This window comes from Monomorium pharaonis, chromosome 11 (assembly GCF_013373865.1).
Source record: "Monomorium pharaonis isolate MP-MQ-018 chromosome 11, ASM1337386v2, whole genome shotgun sequence".
Taxonomy (NCBI): Eukaryota; Metazoa; Arthropoda; class Insecta; order Hymenoptera; family Formicidae; genus Monomorium; species Monomorium pharaonis.
In genome coordinates, this window is record NC_050477.1 from 2,816,949 (window position 1) to 2,831,564 (window position 14,616).

Below are 14,616 nucleotides of genomic sequence, written 5' to 3' on the forward strand. Positions count from 1 at the left end.
AAAAGGGAAAAGGAAAAGGAAAAGGAAAAGTAAAAGGAAAAGAAAACAAAAAGGAAAATTAAAAGGAAAATTAAAATAAAAGAAAATGAAGGAAAAGGAAAATTAAAATTGTAAAATTAAAATTAAAATTAAAATTAAATTAAAATTAAAATTAAAATTAAAATTAAAATTTAAAATTAAAATTAAAATTAAAATTAAAATTAAAATTAAATTAAAATTAAAATTAAAATTAAAATTAAAAATAAATAAAATAAAATAAAAAAAAACAAAAATAAAAAGGTAGGCGACCTAATTTGGGCTTCAATAAAAGTAAGGAAACCTAACTTGGCCCTGATTACAACTTAGGTAGAATTTCCACACGGGTATGTATACAGCTCTATCTAAAAGAATATTTAAGAACAAATGTTTTTTTGTAATGTTTCAAACTACTTTAAAAATATTTTACATATAGAAAAAGAACTGGACTTTTGAATATTCAAGTTAATAAATTCGCTAAAGAGAAAAATTGTAATTATGCAAATTCTTTCTCTAAATTTTTTAATGTATACATTTTGTGGTATGTGGCGACCAATCAAGTGGTCATCGAATGGTGCAAAATTGCTGTATAGTATATTTACTGTTTTTGTAATGTTCTTGGAATATTTTTGGGTGTTAACTCAATTTCTGGATATCGTACTTGTTATCGATAACATTGATGATTTTGTTGCTAATTCGTTAATGCTAGTGAGTGTTATTGCTGTCTCATGTAAAGCGACTATTGTTGTAATACGTCGTAATGCGATCATCAGCTTAGTGCAAATATTGATAAACGAACCATGTAAACCTCAAGATAAAGACGAAGTAACAATACAGACAAAATTTGATCAGTTTATCAGGTAAGTTCATGTATAATTATTAAGACAATTTCATATGGCAGAACACTAGTGTAATCATGTAAAAGGTCTACGCAAGAATTTAATTTGTATACGATTGATATCATTTCTATTAGATTTAATTAACATTGATAAATGTTGCTACTTTAGCATCTTCAGCAAACCTGTTTGCTAAATTTTGTTCAGTTCGCATTTCCTTTTTTTCATTTAATAACATAATAATTCTTGAATTTAGTTAAATTAGTTATAAATATTTCTTGTAGAGTATTATTTCAAATTTCCGCTAAACTTTGGAATCCAAGTATATTTTGATTATAACAAAAATGTGAAAAATAATAAAGTATTACTTTAATTTTACATTCACAGGTCGTGCTCAATAAAGTATTCGTTTTTGGCAACAAGTTCTCTTACAGGCGTTGTAATGGGAGGAATATTAAATGTCATGCACGGTCATTTGCCTTATCGAATATGGTTGCCATGGGATTACAACAATGTGTCTCTAACGTTCTGGATTATATCCATTCAGCAAATCGTGACTATAATTTTCGCTACTATCATAAATGTTGGCACTGAAACCCTAGTTTTTGGATTGTTTCTACAAACATGTGCCCAGTTTGAAATTTTTGAAAGTCGTCTTTGCAAAGTAATAGATGTTAAAAACATGAAATGTCTACATACTTTCCCTTCGTCGAGTAAAGATAAAACAAAGATATCGGAAAGTATACATCATCATCTCACCATTTACAAGTAAATCGCTTGGCAATTCATCTTTACACGTAATCATTTTTTCATTTTCTTTATACATGTGTATACTTGTATACAAATATATATTACTTAATTGCTGTATCTATAAACTGCCATTATGTGTAACAATATATATTGATTTTTATAATGCAAAACTATAAAATTGAAAGATAATATAACTTATGCTTTTCGGAATTATTGAATAATTATTACATTAATATTTGCTCAATAATAAAGCATCACATACATAAACACATACAATGTAATTTCATTTTATGTATTAATATAAAATAGAAAGTCTAATATATAAATTCTGTATAAACAAAATATCTATACTTGCTAAAAAACCGTCTTTGTTCAGTAAATAATGATTATTATATATGTTTTTATAATTTCAAAAATTATATAAATTATATTATTAATTATATAAATTATAAACAATTATAAATTAAGACAGTAATTGCTTTAGTAATTTGCAATAAAACTAAAAACTAATAGATGAAACTGTTATAGGTATGCCAAAACAGTAAATGTTATATTCAATCAAGTACTCTTTATTCAGTTCTTTGGTAGTATATTGGTATTATGTACAAGTGTATATTATTTATCAACACATATTTCGGAACTGTCTGGACTTGCAACTTTATTAGCGTACACCATTTGCATGTTTGTACAAATCTATCTTTATTGCTGGTCAGGCAACGAAGTTATTCTTAAGGTAAATTATGTATACTTTACAATTCATATCAATTTTTGATAAAATTAATTTAATGATTCGTTTAGAACTATACTTTGTACATGTATGGAAATGTAATATATAAATTTTTATATACATACATGTATAATATTAGTCATATTAAGACAATCATTTGGTATTATTTACTATTGTAAATTATAATTTTATGTATGTTATATATTGACAGAGTTTAAACATAGGAGACGCTATATATCATATGAAATGGCCATTATTGCCAGTTAGCGAAAAAAAAGAATTGCTGATGATCATGATACGTAGCACAATTCCTATCAAGTTCACTAGTAGCTTTCTGATAACTCTGTCCCTTCAATCTTACAGCAACGTTAGTAATACGGTAGTGACAAATACTTTAGCAAAAAATTAACGTCTACAGGTGATATTATTCGCGATACACTTGTGACGCATATCGGAAAACATACGGTTCAAATTTTTAATACCCGCACAAAATATTTCGCCTTAATTTCTCCAATTTTTCTTTCAGATCTTAAAATTCTCATACTCAGCATTTAATGTACTTCAGAAATAAAATATAGATAATAAAAATTGTACTTGAGCATGGTAATTATGTGGTGTTTCAAAATTTCTCTTTTTATGTATTTATTTCACCCTTACTCTTTCTTACGATTCTATATAAGAATTCCTGGCATTATTGCACGGACACAATATTTTACATAAAATGTACGTTTTAATTTCATATACAAGCGATATTATTTTAAACTTCAGTATAAAGACAAGAAAAAGAAATTTCTCAGTTTTTATTCTTTACGTATATGAAGTGTTTGCACACAGGGTTGGCATATGTAATTATTGTATGCAATATACTAGTGTAGTTGATACATGTGCAGGCAATGAACTTAGAGATCTAAATATTTTATATGCACTGCATATTACTACATTATCTCTTACGCAATAATATAAGAGATAATATAGCGAGAAATACGATCTACCACTTGATTCTGTATAAGGATGAAAATATACCGATATTTTATTTGATGGAAATATAAGAATATGCGTGACATTCTTATATTCAAAGAACGACATCCCTCAATAACGCAAGTAAGAAAAACTTCGCAATAATAAACAATTATATATAGGAACATTTATAGAAACGGAAAGAAACGTGCATCTCGTAATAAATAACTAATCGACTTTATGTCGATTTTTTAATCATACTATGTTAATGGTATTGCGGTTAAAGGTTCAAGTATGTAAAACTACACACTAGTCTGCCATAAGACGCGCTCAGTTTCATTTCAATAAAAATTAAACTCAGTTTTACTGTCAATATATGTGTTAATTTTGTTGTATTGAAATTATCCAAAGATTTAAAAAAATATTTGAAAACAGGATGCGCGATAAATACTTAAAAATTTTGCTCTTCAGCATTTAAACGAATTATACGAATTGCATTACGGTTTAAATGCATTCATTCGATTTTCAATCCGAGATTACATTGCGAGATCTATGTGAATGAATAAAATACACTCAAGACAATCACATTCAGTGTTAAGTGCAATTTGAACATCAGTTTACTGATTTTGTTGATTGTGTAATTTACTTCATAGAAATGTTATATTGCCTTCTGTATTAAATTCAATTTTTACTCATACAATAATCATTACATATTGTATGTATACAAATAGCTCTCGTTAATAAGCATATTTAAAAACAGTTTTTTCATCATGCTTTAAACCATTTAAAAAAAATATTTTACACGTGGAAAAATAACCAAACTTTTAAATACACAAAGTTAATAAATTCAGTAAAGAGAAAAGTGCAATTATGCAAATTCTTTCTTTAAATTTTTTAGTATATACATTTGTTGGTATTTGGCGACCTATCGAGTGGTCATCGAATGGTGCAAAGTTGCTGTATAATGTATTTATCATTATTGTATTATTCTCAGTATACTTTGTGACCATAACTCAATGTCTAGATCTCGTACTTGTAATTGATAATGTCGATGATTTTGTTGCAAATTGTGCTTAATGTGCGTGGCTATGATTGCTGTAGTAATTAAAGCGACTGTCATTGTAACACGTCGTAATGCGATCATCAACTTAGCGCAAATATTATTGAGGGAAATGTAAACCTCAAGATATGGGGGGATGAACTGACAATACAAACAAAATTTGATCAGTTTATCAGGTAAGCGGAGGAGAGAAAGCGGTTACGGATTAGATGTAGAGTTGTGGAATTCACGATATCTCATATATTTTAAGATTTAAGGATCCGTCCAAATTACTTCTTTATATATTATTTAGATGTTAAACCTCCTCTGTATCACGATTGATATTATTTCTATACAATTCAACTAGCCTTGACGGATGCTGCATTTTCTGCGAGTCTTTTTGTTGAATTTTATTGATTTTGTATTTCAATGATCTGTTCCTTATTTAATAACTAAAGAGTTAGAATCGACAAACCGACAGCCATACAGATGCAAACATATGCATACAGTAACAATTTTGAATCGTATCATTCTAAATTTCTCCTAAATTTGGACATTTAAGTATAATATTTTGATTACCATAAAAGTGTAAAAAATAATAAAATATTTCAATTTTACAGGTTATGCTCAATAAAATATTATCTTTTGGACGTAGGCTCAGTTACAGGCGTTACAATGGGAGGAATATTAAATATTATGCAGGGTCAATTACCTTCTCGAGCATGGCTGCCATGGGATTATCACAATGCACCTCTAGTGTTCTGGGTTGTATCCATTCAGCAAGTCGTTACTATAATTTTTGCCACTATGATAAATAGGCACGGAAACCTTAATTTTGGGATTGTTTTTACAAACATGTGCTCAGTTAGAAATTTTTGAAACTCGTCTTCATAAATTTATAATTAAGAAAACAACTGAGTACCTGAAATGTGTACACCCTTCGTCGAATGAAAACAAAATAAAGATATCGGAATACATACGTTATCATCTTCACATTTACAAGTAAGTCACTCGGTAATTCATCTTTATATGTTTTTTTAATACATTTGTATATAAACGTTTTATTTAATTGCTACATTTAAAAACTGCTATTTATTATTTATAACAATACTTGATTGATATTTATAATGCAAAGCTATTTTTAAATAAAATTAAAAAATAATATAATTTAAGTTTTTCTGAATAATTATTACATTATTCAATAACAGTATTCAATAACAAAGCATCACACGCACACATTAATGTAATTTTACTATATATATATTATTATATATGAAAAATAAATTAGAGATCTACTGAAAAATCAAGATATCTTTGTTCAATATAAAATAATTAAAATATTGTTTATAATTTATATAATTATATAAATTATATTATATAATTGTATATTAAGGTGGTAATTAATTTAATCATTTGTAATGCACATCTAACGTAAAATTATTACAGATATGCCAAAACATTAAACGTTATATTCAATCAGATACTATTTATTCAATTTTTTAGTAGTATATTGATATTGTGTACAAGTGTATATTATCTGTCAATGTTACGGAACTGCTTCAAATAGCGTCTTTCTTAGTGTACACCATTTCCATGACTGTACAAATCTATATTTATTGCTGGTCTGGAAACGAAGTTATTCTTAAGGTAATTATCAACACTTTACAATTTCAAGTTTTATCATAAAATTTTTTGCGAGACTTCGCGAAATAATATAATAATGACATATTAAAATCTATTTAAAACTATTCTATATTTATATATTTCTACGTGTCTATATTTCTGTATACATGTATAATATAGTCATATTAATAAAATTATTTGTTATTTGCTAAATTTATTTATAATATGTTGATAGAGTTTAAACACAGGGGACACTATATATCACATGAACTGGACATCATTCAATTAGCGAAAGAAAATATTTGCTAATAATCATGATACGTAGCACAATTCCTATCAAGTTTACTAGTAGTTTCTTGATAATTTTATCTCTTCAGTCGTTTAATAATGTTAGTATTATTACTTACAATTGATTAACTGAATAAATATTATACATACTGTATATTGTGTGCATGCTTATGATTTATTGTATACATCTAGTAAAATGTTTATTTTAACACAAAAAGTATATAATTAATAAAATTTGTAATAATATTTTTTATAATTTTTTTCAGATCTTAAAAGCTTCATATTCCGCATTTAATGTACTTAAACAATGAAGTATAATAATTTATAGTCTAATACTTGGTTGACAATTGTGTAGTTTTTCAAATAGTATAAATAAATGTATAAATTAGAGTAAGATCAAATCTTATATTTTTTATTTACATATTTATATCTTACTTCGTTTTTAGAAATTTCGATGCAAACACATAAGCATTGAATATAAACATTTTAGACAGTGTAATACACTTTTGTTTCGATATACGTATAAGCAGTATTAAATTTGGCTCCAATATTTAAGTCAGAAAAGTTTTCAATCTATAATGCTACAAGTGATGTGTATAAAATTTATAAATTGTTTTCCTACACACTCGTCATATTTTGCACAATGCAATTTCTCATATATATATATATATATATATATATATATATATATATATATATATGCACAAGTTATTGTACATATATGACATTTTTACTGGCCAGAACCAAGGCCAGCATTCATAATCAAACCTTATATTTAAGATCATCTTAAGTACCGTCTTAAGATGTCATTAACCAATCACAGAGCCGTATTAGCATCTTAAGACATTACTCGAAAATCTTAAAATAAGATTCGACTATAAATACTGGCTTAAGTAAATTGTAGTTTTATCATTATAATGGTTTTGTGTTTTTATGTACTAAAATAAAAGATTTTTTAATGGATAATAGGATACTTGTCGCAGTTCCAATAAATTAAAAAAAAATTACTTACCAAAATATAATAATATGCATAATTTATAATTTTTATTTAAATATATATTTATTTCAGCTTTAATTTCCCCAGATTATTTAAATGTAAGCAGGCACGTATACGTATGCACAAACGCACATTAAATGTACACATGTAACACAGAATTTAATACATATACAATAATTTGTTTTAACATATAAGCAGAAATTATTTTCAATATGTATTATCTGAATATGAAAAACATAACTTCTTATATATTATTTGCAACACTCTTTCACGGACTTAGCAGAAGTGATCTATAGTCTTCTAATTCATTTGTTACAATTAATAAGCGGATGTGTAGATAGCGGATGTGTAGATAGTTAACTTGGAAGATATTTAAATGAGCTATAATTACTTCTCCTATCTTATTATCTTGCCCTTTTATGCAATAAAGTAAGACTTATGCTTTTATTATCGGGGGAAATACGAACTTCTTTTGAATTGTTGACGACAGTATGAAAAAGCATGCAAATATTTAATTCGATGGGAATACAACAATGTGTATAAAAGACTGTAAAGATCGGCGGCACAGTCGCAAGGAAGATAATATTTATAATTGTAGCATTCACGTGAAGCGGAAAGCAACATGTACCGTAATGAACAACTAATGAATGGTTAATGAAAGCAATTAATGGTACTAGGGATAAGAAGTTAGAATGTAAAACTATACGCAGTCTGTTGCAAGACGTGTTCAGTTACGTATAAATAAAATTGATTGACTCTTACTCTAATAAGATAAAATGTTATGTCATTATTAATATTTGTTGTTCTTATTGCATTACTAGCCAGTATTCTAAAAAGCGATATTTCGAAAAAGGTGCGCAAAATGCCTACAACTTACATATTACAGTTATATAATATTGTCCAAATATTAAACAAATAAAATTTATCGAAATTGTATATTGAATATTATATTATTTAGTATATAATTTATGCAATTATTACAAATATTAGTTTGTGGAATTTACTTATCTTATAATTCATTTAAAAAAATATTAATTATCTTAATTATTAAATTTTTCAATTTTTCTTATAATCATCATTTATATATAAAAAACTATATTTAATTACAATAAATTTAAGAAATTTAAGAAAAAATACTTTTTGCTTTAAATCACTTTTTAGATATTTTACATGTAGAAAGAGCTGTGCAACTTTTGTGTAGTATATCGATAAATTGTTTGTAACGAAAAAGATCCAAATATGCAGATTCTTTCTTTAAATTTTTCAATGTATACCGTTGGTGGTATATGGCGACCTGTTGAATGGTCATCAAATGGTGCCAAGCTGCTGTATAGTATATTTACTTTTATTGTAGTACTCTCGCAATACTTTTTGGTATTAACTCAATTTATGGATATAATTTTTGTTGTTAACAACATCGACGATTTTGCCACTAATACTTTAATGTTCTTCACCATGATTGCCGTTTGTTGTAAAGCGACTGTCGTTATAGTGCGTCGGAATGAGCTCTTCAACTTGGTGCAAGGATTGTTAGAAGCACCATATAAACCTCAAGACGAGGATGAAATAGCTATACAAATAAAGTTTGATAAGTTTATCAGGTGAGTTTTTATTCTTATTAAAATATTTTAATACTAAAGGTATTATTAAGTATTTGGTATTATCAAATATTTTTAAATATTTATGCAATTACTTAATTCATGTGCGTTCAACACGTACTATTTCTGACTCGCGAAATCCGAATTTTATCAACATTAGTCAATATTATTTCTTCAACACAAAGAAAAATATTTAAGTGACACACATAACGTGTATAAAGAGTAGTAAAATTAAATCTTATAATTTTATAATAAATTTCTGTAAATTAAAAATTATAATAAAAGTTTACAAATTTTAGTTCTACTTTTGCAGATCGTGCTCAATAAAATACGCACTTTTGGCAACGTGCTCCGTTACAGGCCTAAGCTTAGGAGCAGTGCTAAATGCTCTGCATGGTCATTTGCCATATCGAATATGGTTGCCATGGAATTACAATAATAATGTGTTCTGGATTTTATCCATTTACCAAATCTTCATTATAGTTTTCGCCGCTATCATAAATGTCGGCACGGAAACCTTAGTTTTCGGATTGTTTATAGAAACATGTGCCCAACTTGAAATTTTTGAAAATCGTGTTCACAAATTTATAACTAATAAAATAGTTGGGCGTGCACTCACTTCATTGAGTGAAAATAAAATAGAGTTACCGGAGTGCGTACGTTATCATCTCAGCATTTACAAGTGAGTGACGTAAAGATCCATTTCTACGAATATACTCAGCTATCTGTTTATGTACATGTCCATGTATATGTGTAATTTACTTAATTATTATTGTATATAAGAATTACTATACTGTTACTTACAATAATACTACGATTTATAACAATAACGAAAAGTTAAAGAAATTATAAAATTGATGCTATTTAAAATTAATTTATTATTAGCTTGAAAGAGCAGAATATTTCGAAAATGATTTAATTACTCCGTAATAAGTTGGGTAGAAAAATAAAAATAAGTAATTAATAATTAATAATAATTAAGTATTTGCTAAGAACCTAGTAGCTCTTTTGTCAATAAGTGACATTTTGTCCATAATTTTTAAAATTATAAAGAAATCATGTTATCAATAAAAGTATACATTACAATTGTAATTATCTTATGCAATGTAAGGCTAATATAAAATTATTACAGATTTGCCAAAATGGTAAACGTTTTATTCAACCAGGTGCTTTTTGTTCAATTCTTTGCAAGTATAATAGTATTATGTACAAGCGTGTATTATCTATCAAATCATAGTTCAGATATATCTGGACTTGTGTTTATATTAGCGTACACCATTTGCATGTTTGCACAAATCTTCGTTTACTGCTGGTCCGGAAACGAAGTCATACTTAAGGTAACTATCTGTACTGTATAATACTGTGTACATATAGTATCTTAATTAATTAATAAAAAATAGTAGGTACTTTTGTATAATTAATTTTTATGAGAATTTGCTAGTTAATCTAGTAAATAATTTATCTCACAAATTTGGACTTATTCTACACTCGAGTATAACATTAAGAATACGAACGTTATGAATGCGCGATATTATTACGCAATAATGATTTTATTTATGTCGTGTTGCCAGAGTTTAAGCACAGGAGATACTATATATCGTATGGATTGGCCATTACTACCAAACAAAGAAAAGAAAGGATTACTGATGATTATGATGCGTAGTACAATTCCTATAAAATTTACTAGTAGCTTCTTGATAATTTTATCCCTTCAATCTTACAATAATGTTAGTATCTTTATTATTTTGGTGTCAAAATAAATATTTGACATAAAATAAGATATTGTTTTACATAATATTATCGATGTTTGTCGTGTAAATACAAAAATATAATTAAAATTTTTTATAAATATATATAATCTATTGCATCGATTTTTTTTCATTCTTTTTTCAGATTTTAAAAGCATCATATTCAACATTTAACGTATTAAAACAGTAAAATGTAAATAATCGAGAATATATTTGAGCATGGTAATAATGTAGTATTTGATAAATTAGCACTTCTAAATCTTATAACTTTCGTTTAAATACATATTTAATTTTACCTTAGTTCCTACATCTTCCCCTGAGAAATATATCTTTTTTCTATAATTTAATTTAAAAGATCAAAATTCAACATTGCTCAAACATTTGACTATAATTTAGCCATTCTTTAAATCACGTTATGTAATTGTTATTGCAATTATTAATATTTGCCTTCAGATTCTAAACAGTTTTTCTTTTTCTTCTTCTGTATGTCAAGAATAAAACTTATCACAGCCAAACAAGAAGTTTATATCAAAATCAATGCTAAATGTGAAATGCGAATATTATACGTGAAATGTGTAATCTATTGCCCAGTTTCTTATACACTTTCCATATTTATTAAAAAATTATAATACATTTAATATTAAACTTGATTTCTCTTGAAAGATTGTCATATTGCTCGCATATTTAATTCGTGCAACAATTAACTAGAAAAGATATCTAGCAGTGTCTCCAAGATATATTCCTAGATTTTGCGTATATAGCAAAGTGTTATACTTTCTTACACAACTTATTTATTGTTATGCAAACACTTTCTTTCAATTTGTTAAATATATATTTTCGCCGGAATATGGCCTTGTTGAACGTCATTAAGCGGTCCAAACTGCAGTTTAACGTATATTTACAAGTACTGTATTATCCTTAGAATTTTTTGAGCTTAGCCAATTTATGGACGTTCTGTTTGTAATTAATAAGATCACTTTCATTACAAATTCGCAACTTAATGTTCGCGATTATCGTTGCTATCACGACGCAAAACGACTTCATCATCAACTTGGAACAATTGCTGACAGCACCTTAAACCTCAAAGATGAAGTGGTAATGCAAACGAAATTTAATAAGTTTATTAGATCGGTATGTATAACTGGATTTTAATTGTTGTCAAAGTACGAAAGTTTATGAAATATAATTTTCAATTTTCTACTTTTCCTACATTTGTAGGTCATGGTCGATAAAATATTCACTTTGGTACACAATAAGTTTGGTATCCAGAACTGTTACTGTGATAACGTACATCATTTGTTCGTACAAATTTATGTTTATTACTGCTCCAAAAACATAAAACAAAATCATACTTAAGGTAAATAACTGCTTGTATCCCGATTATCTATTATCATATATGTAGAAAAAATTAAACAAAAAAGATATATATAATTTATTATAATTATGTTCAACGTATTGCACATATCATGATTTATGTTGTCTATAATCGATGAGATTATCAATCATTTTCAAACCTATCATTCTATCGACATATGATTATGAAAATTATAAGTGCTCTCCAAATTGCTGTTAAAGGTGTCCACATGTGTGCGCGTGTGTGTGCGTGATTTTGTTAACTGAAATCGATAGTAATATTGATACTGACTGCTTGAAACGATTGCATATAAATCAAGTAATAAAAATCAATAGAGGTGCGCATCGATTGAGGGTGCGAATGAAATATCCTTCTCGGACACACACCTGATTGCAGTACAAAAATATCGATATAAATTTCAATAAGACTTTCAACAAGACTCATTACACAATCTTTTTCTCTACTTAACTATCATACATAAAATGCGAGATATGTATGTGTGTGTGTGTGTGTGTATTATTTCCAATCAACAGAATATTTGTTGCGACGAGTTAAATATTACCCTGATATGTTTTGTTATAATGAGAATTCCTAAATCTATATAAATATTGGATATAATAATAGTATATAGTCAATTAGAAAAAATTATTTATAGATAAAAATAATTTTATTCATCATCAATTTTGCGATTTACAAATTGTCTTTTCATTTCAAATGTAACAATACCAACAGCTACACCAACATTTAAACTGTCAACGCCATTAGTCAACGGTATATTAATACGAGTGCAATTTCTTGCACGTAATAATTTACATGATTCGAGACTTATACCCTCAGTTTCTCCACCAATAACGAATACTACTTCTCTTCTTGTAAAATCTAACGCATAATAAGGTTTAACTGGAAGTTGAGATATCAACTGTCTTATCATCAATTTAGTCTTTGCAGTTGATTTATACGGTTTAGTTTGACTTATCAGTTGGTTTAGCTCATTATCTTCAACACTATGTTCATTATCTTCAATTGTTTGATCATTATTGGCGTCTAGATTATCTTGTTTTATATCACCATTGTTTTCGACGGAGGAGGTGTTTGACTTTGAATTAACAGTACAATCTTTTAAATCATTTTCATAAGCTATATTGTTGTCCGCTAGGAAAATTGCAGATTCGTTACTTATTAATGTTGGAATTTCTTCCCATGAAACAGAAGTAACTATTGGTAATCGAAAATGTGCACCTGTAGCACTGCGCACAACTTTTGGGTCCCATAAATCTACACATCCTAAAGTAAGAAAGACCAGACAATAAAAATTCACAGACTATTAATAAATATTAATAACGGCATACAAATTACCTTTCATTAGTAATAACTTTTCACAACCAACTGCAGCAGCAGCTCTTACAATAGTTCCTAAATTCCCTGGTTCTCTGACATTGTCACAGATAATAGTTAAAGGAATAGCATCACTAGCAGGTTCTTTAGTACTTATATCTGGGAGTTCAAAGATTCCTGTAGCAAAAAATAAAAAAATTATGTACAGATATCTATGCTTGTGGATTATGCTAAATGACAATAATCTCTTTTAAGATTTACAAAATTCAAATATTTATATTTACCAATTATCCCAGGAGAAGTTGTCAAGTTAGACCACAACTGAATTGTACGATATGGAATTTTATATAATTTTACTTCTTTAGGAAGCGACAGTGACAATATGTCAGATAATCTGTTGAAAAATATCACTTTTGGCACTATTCCCACCCGAATTGCATCTTCAATTAATCGAAAGCCTTCTAACAGTACCTGACGATTCTTTTCTCTTCTCTTTTTTGTTTTGACATCTATCATTAGCGAGCTGAAACATACATTTAAGTATAATTTAAGTATATAGAGTTATATCTTTCAGAATATTTATTTCCAGAGTATTTATTTAGAAAACCTATATACCTTATAAGCTTATTATCTCCATCAAGGGCTATGTATTTTCGTTCTGTGCTTTCTTTAACTTCATCTTCCTTCTGTTTTTTATCTTTCTCTTCCTTCACTTGTGTACTGACTCTTGGTCTCCTTCTATGTGTTTTAAAAGCTCTTTGCTCATCGACTTCAGTTGTATCTTGTTCCGTATCGAAAAGCTCATGTTCATTGACAATAGCAGCAGGTCTCCGACTAATCCATTTAGTGCCATATCTGCATTTAATTGCTAATCTTACATCAACTGTTCTCAAAAGTTTCACACTGTGAATCGACCTAAGTGATAGCTGTACGATATTTGATAACATTCTTATTTAGAAAAATCTATTTCAAACGTCTATTCAAATGCACTCTATCATTCAATGAATAATTACTTTAATAACCACTGTATTGTAACAATGTCTTGTGTTAATTTTTTATCATAACACAATAGCACATTTTCATAACGTTGTTTATTCAAGTTACCGGAAACCTAAATAAACCGCATGCTCCAGCATGCACTCGACGCCATGAATACTCGCCGTGAACGCTACAATACACCAACCAACAAGTTAGTGAAGCCTCAGTCGGAAAGTGCGCGCAAGAAATTAGCGAAGATTCGAACCTCATTATGTGAAGATTCAAACCATATATTTTGCGAAAACTTGATTCAAGATTTTTTTTTTTTTATAATACAAGTAATACAAATTATTATACATTGGATGATATTA

General features: G+C 27.6%; 2 protein-coding genes and 1 pseudogene across 2 annotated transcripts; 2 read left to right on the plus strand and 1 right to left on the minus strand.

Annotated features, from left to right (window-relative positions):
* The first annotated feature begins 457 nt into the window (after positions 1-457).
* On the plus strand, positions 458-11,924 carry LOC105829948. Its single transcript, XM_028193789.2, has 9 exons — positions 458-875; positions 1,239-1,619; positions 2,130-2,334; positions 2,540-2,725; positions 8,451-8,833; positions 9,144-9,512; positions 9,963-10,167; positions 10,402-10,557; positions 10,724-11,924. The coding sequence occupies exons 1-9, from the start codon at positions 514-516 to the stop codon at positions 10,766-10,768; spliced, it is 2,292 nt and encodes a 763-aa protein (XP_028049590.2). The 5' UTR covers positions 458-513; the 3' UTR covers positions 10,769-11,924.
* On the plus strand, positions 4,129-6,596 carry LOC105829951 (annotated as a pseudogene).
* Positions 11,925-12,580: 656 nt separating the features above from the next.
* On the minus strand, positions 12,581-14,483 carry LOC105829950 (rRNA methyltransferase 3, mitochondrial). The gene is made up of 4 exons (XM_012669037.3): positions 13,883-14,483; positions 13,552-13,790; positions 13,289-13,444; positions 12,581-13,216 (listed from the first exon to the last, which is right to left on the minus strand). The coding sequence occupies exons 1-4, from the start codon at positions 14,212-14,214 to the stop codon at positions 12,600-12,602; spliced, it is 1,344 nt and encodes a 447-aa protein (XP_012524491.1). The 5' UTR covers positions 14,215-14,483; the 3' UTR covers positions 12,581-12,599.
* Between the last annotated feature and the right edge of the window lie 133 nt (positions 14,484-14,616).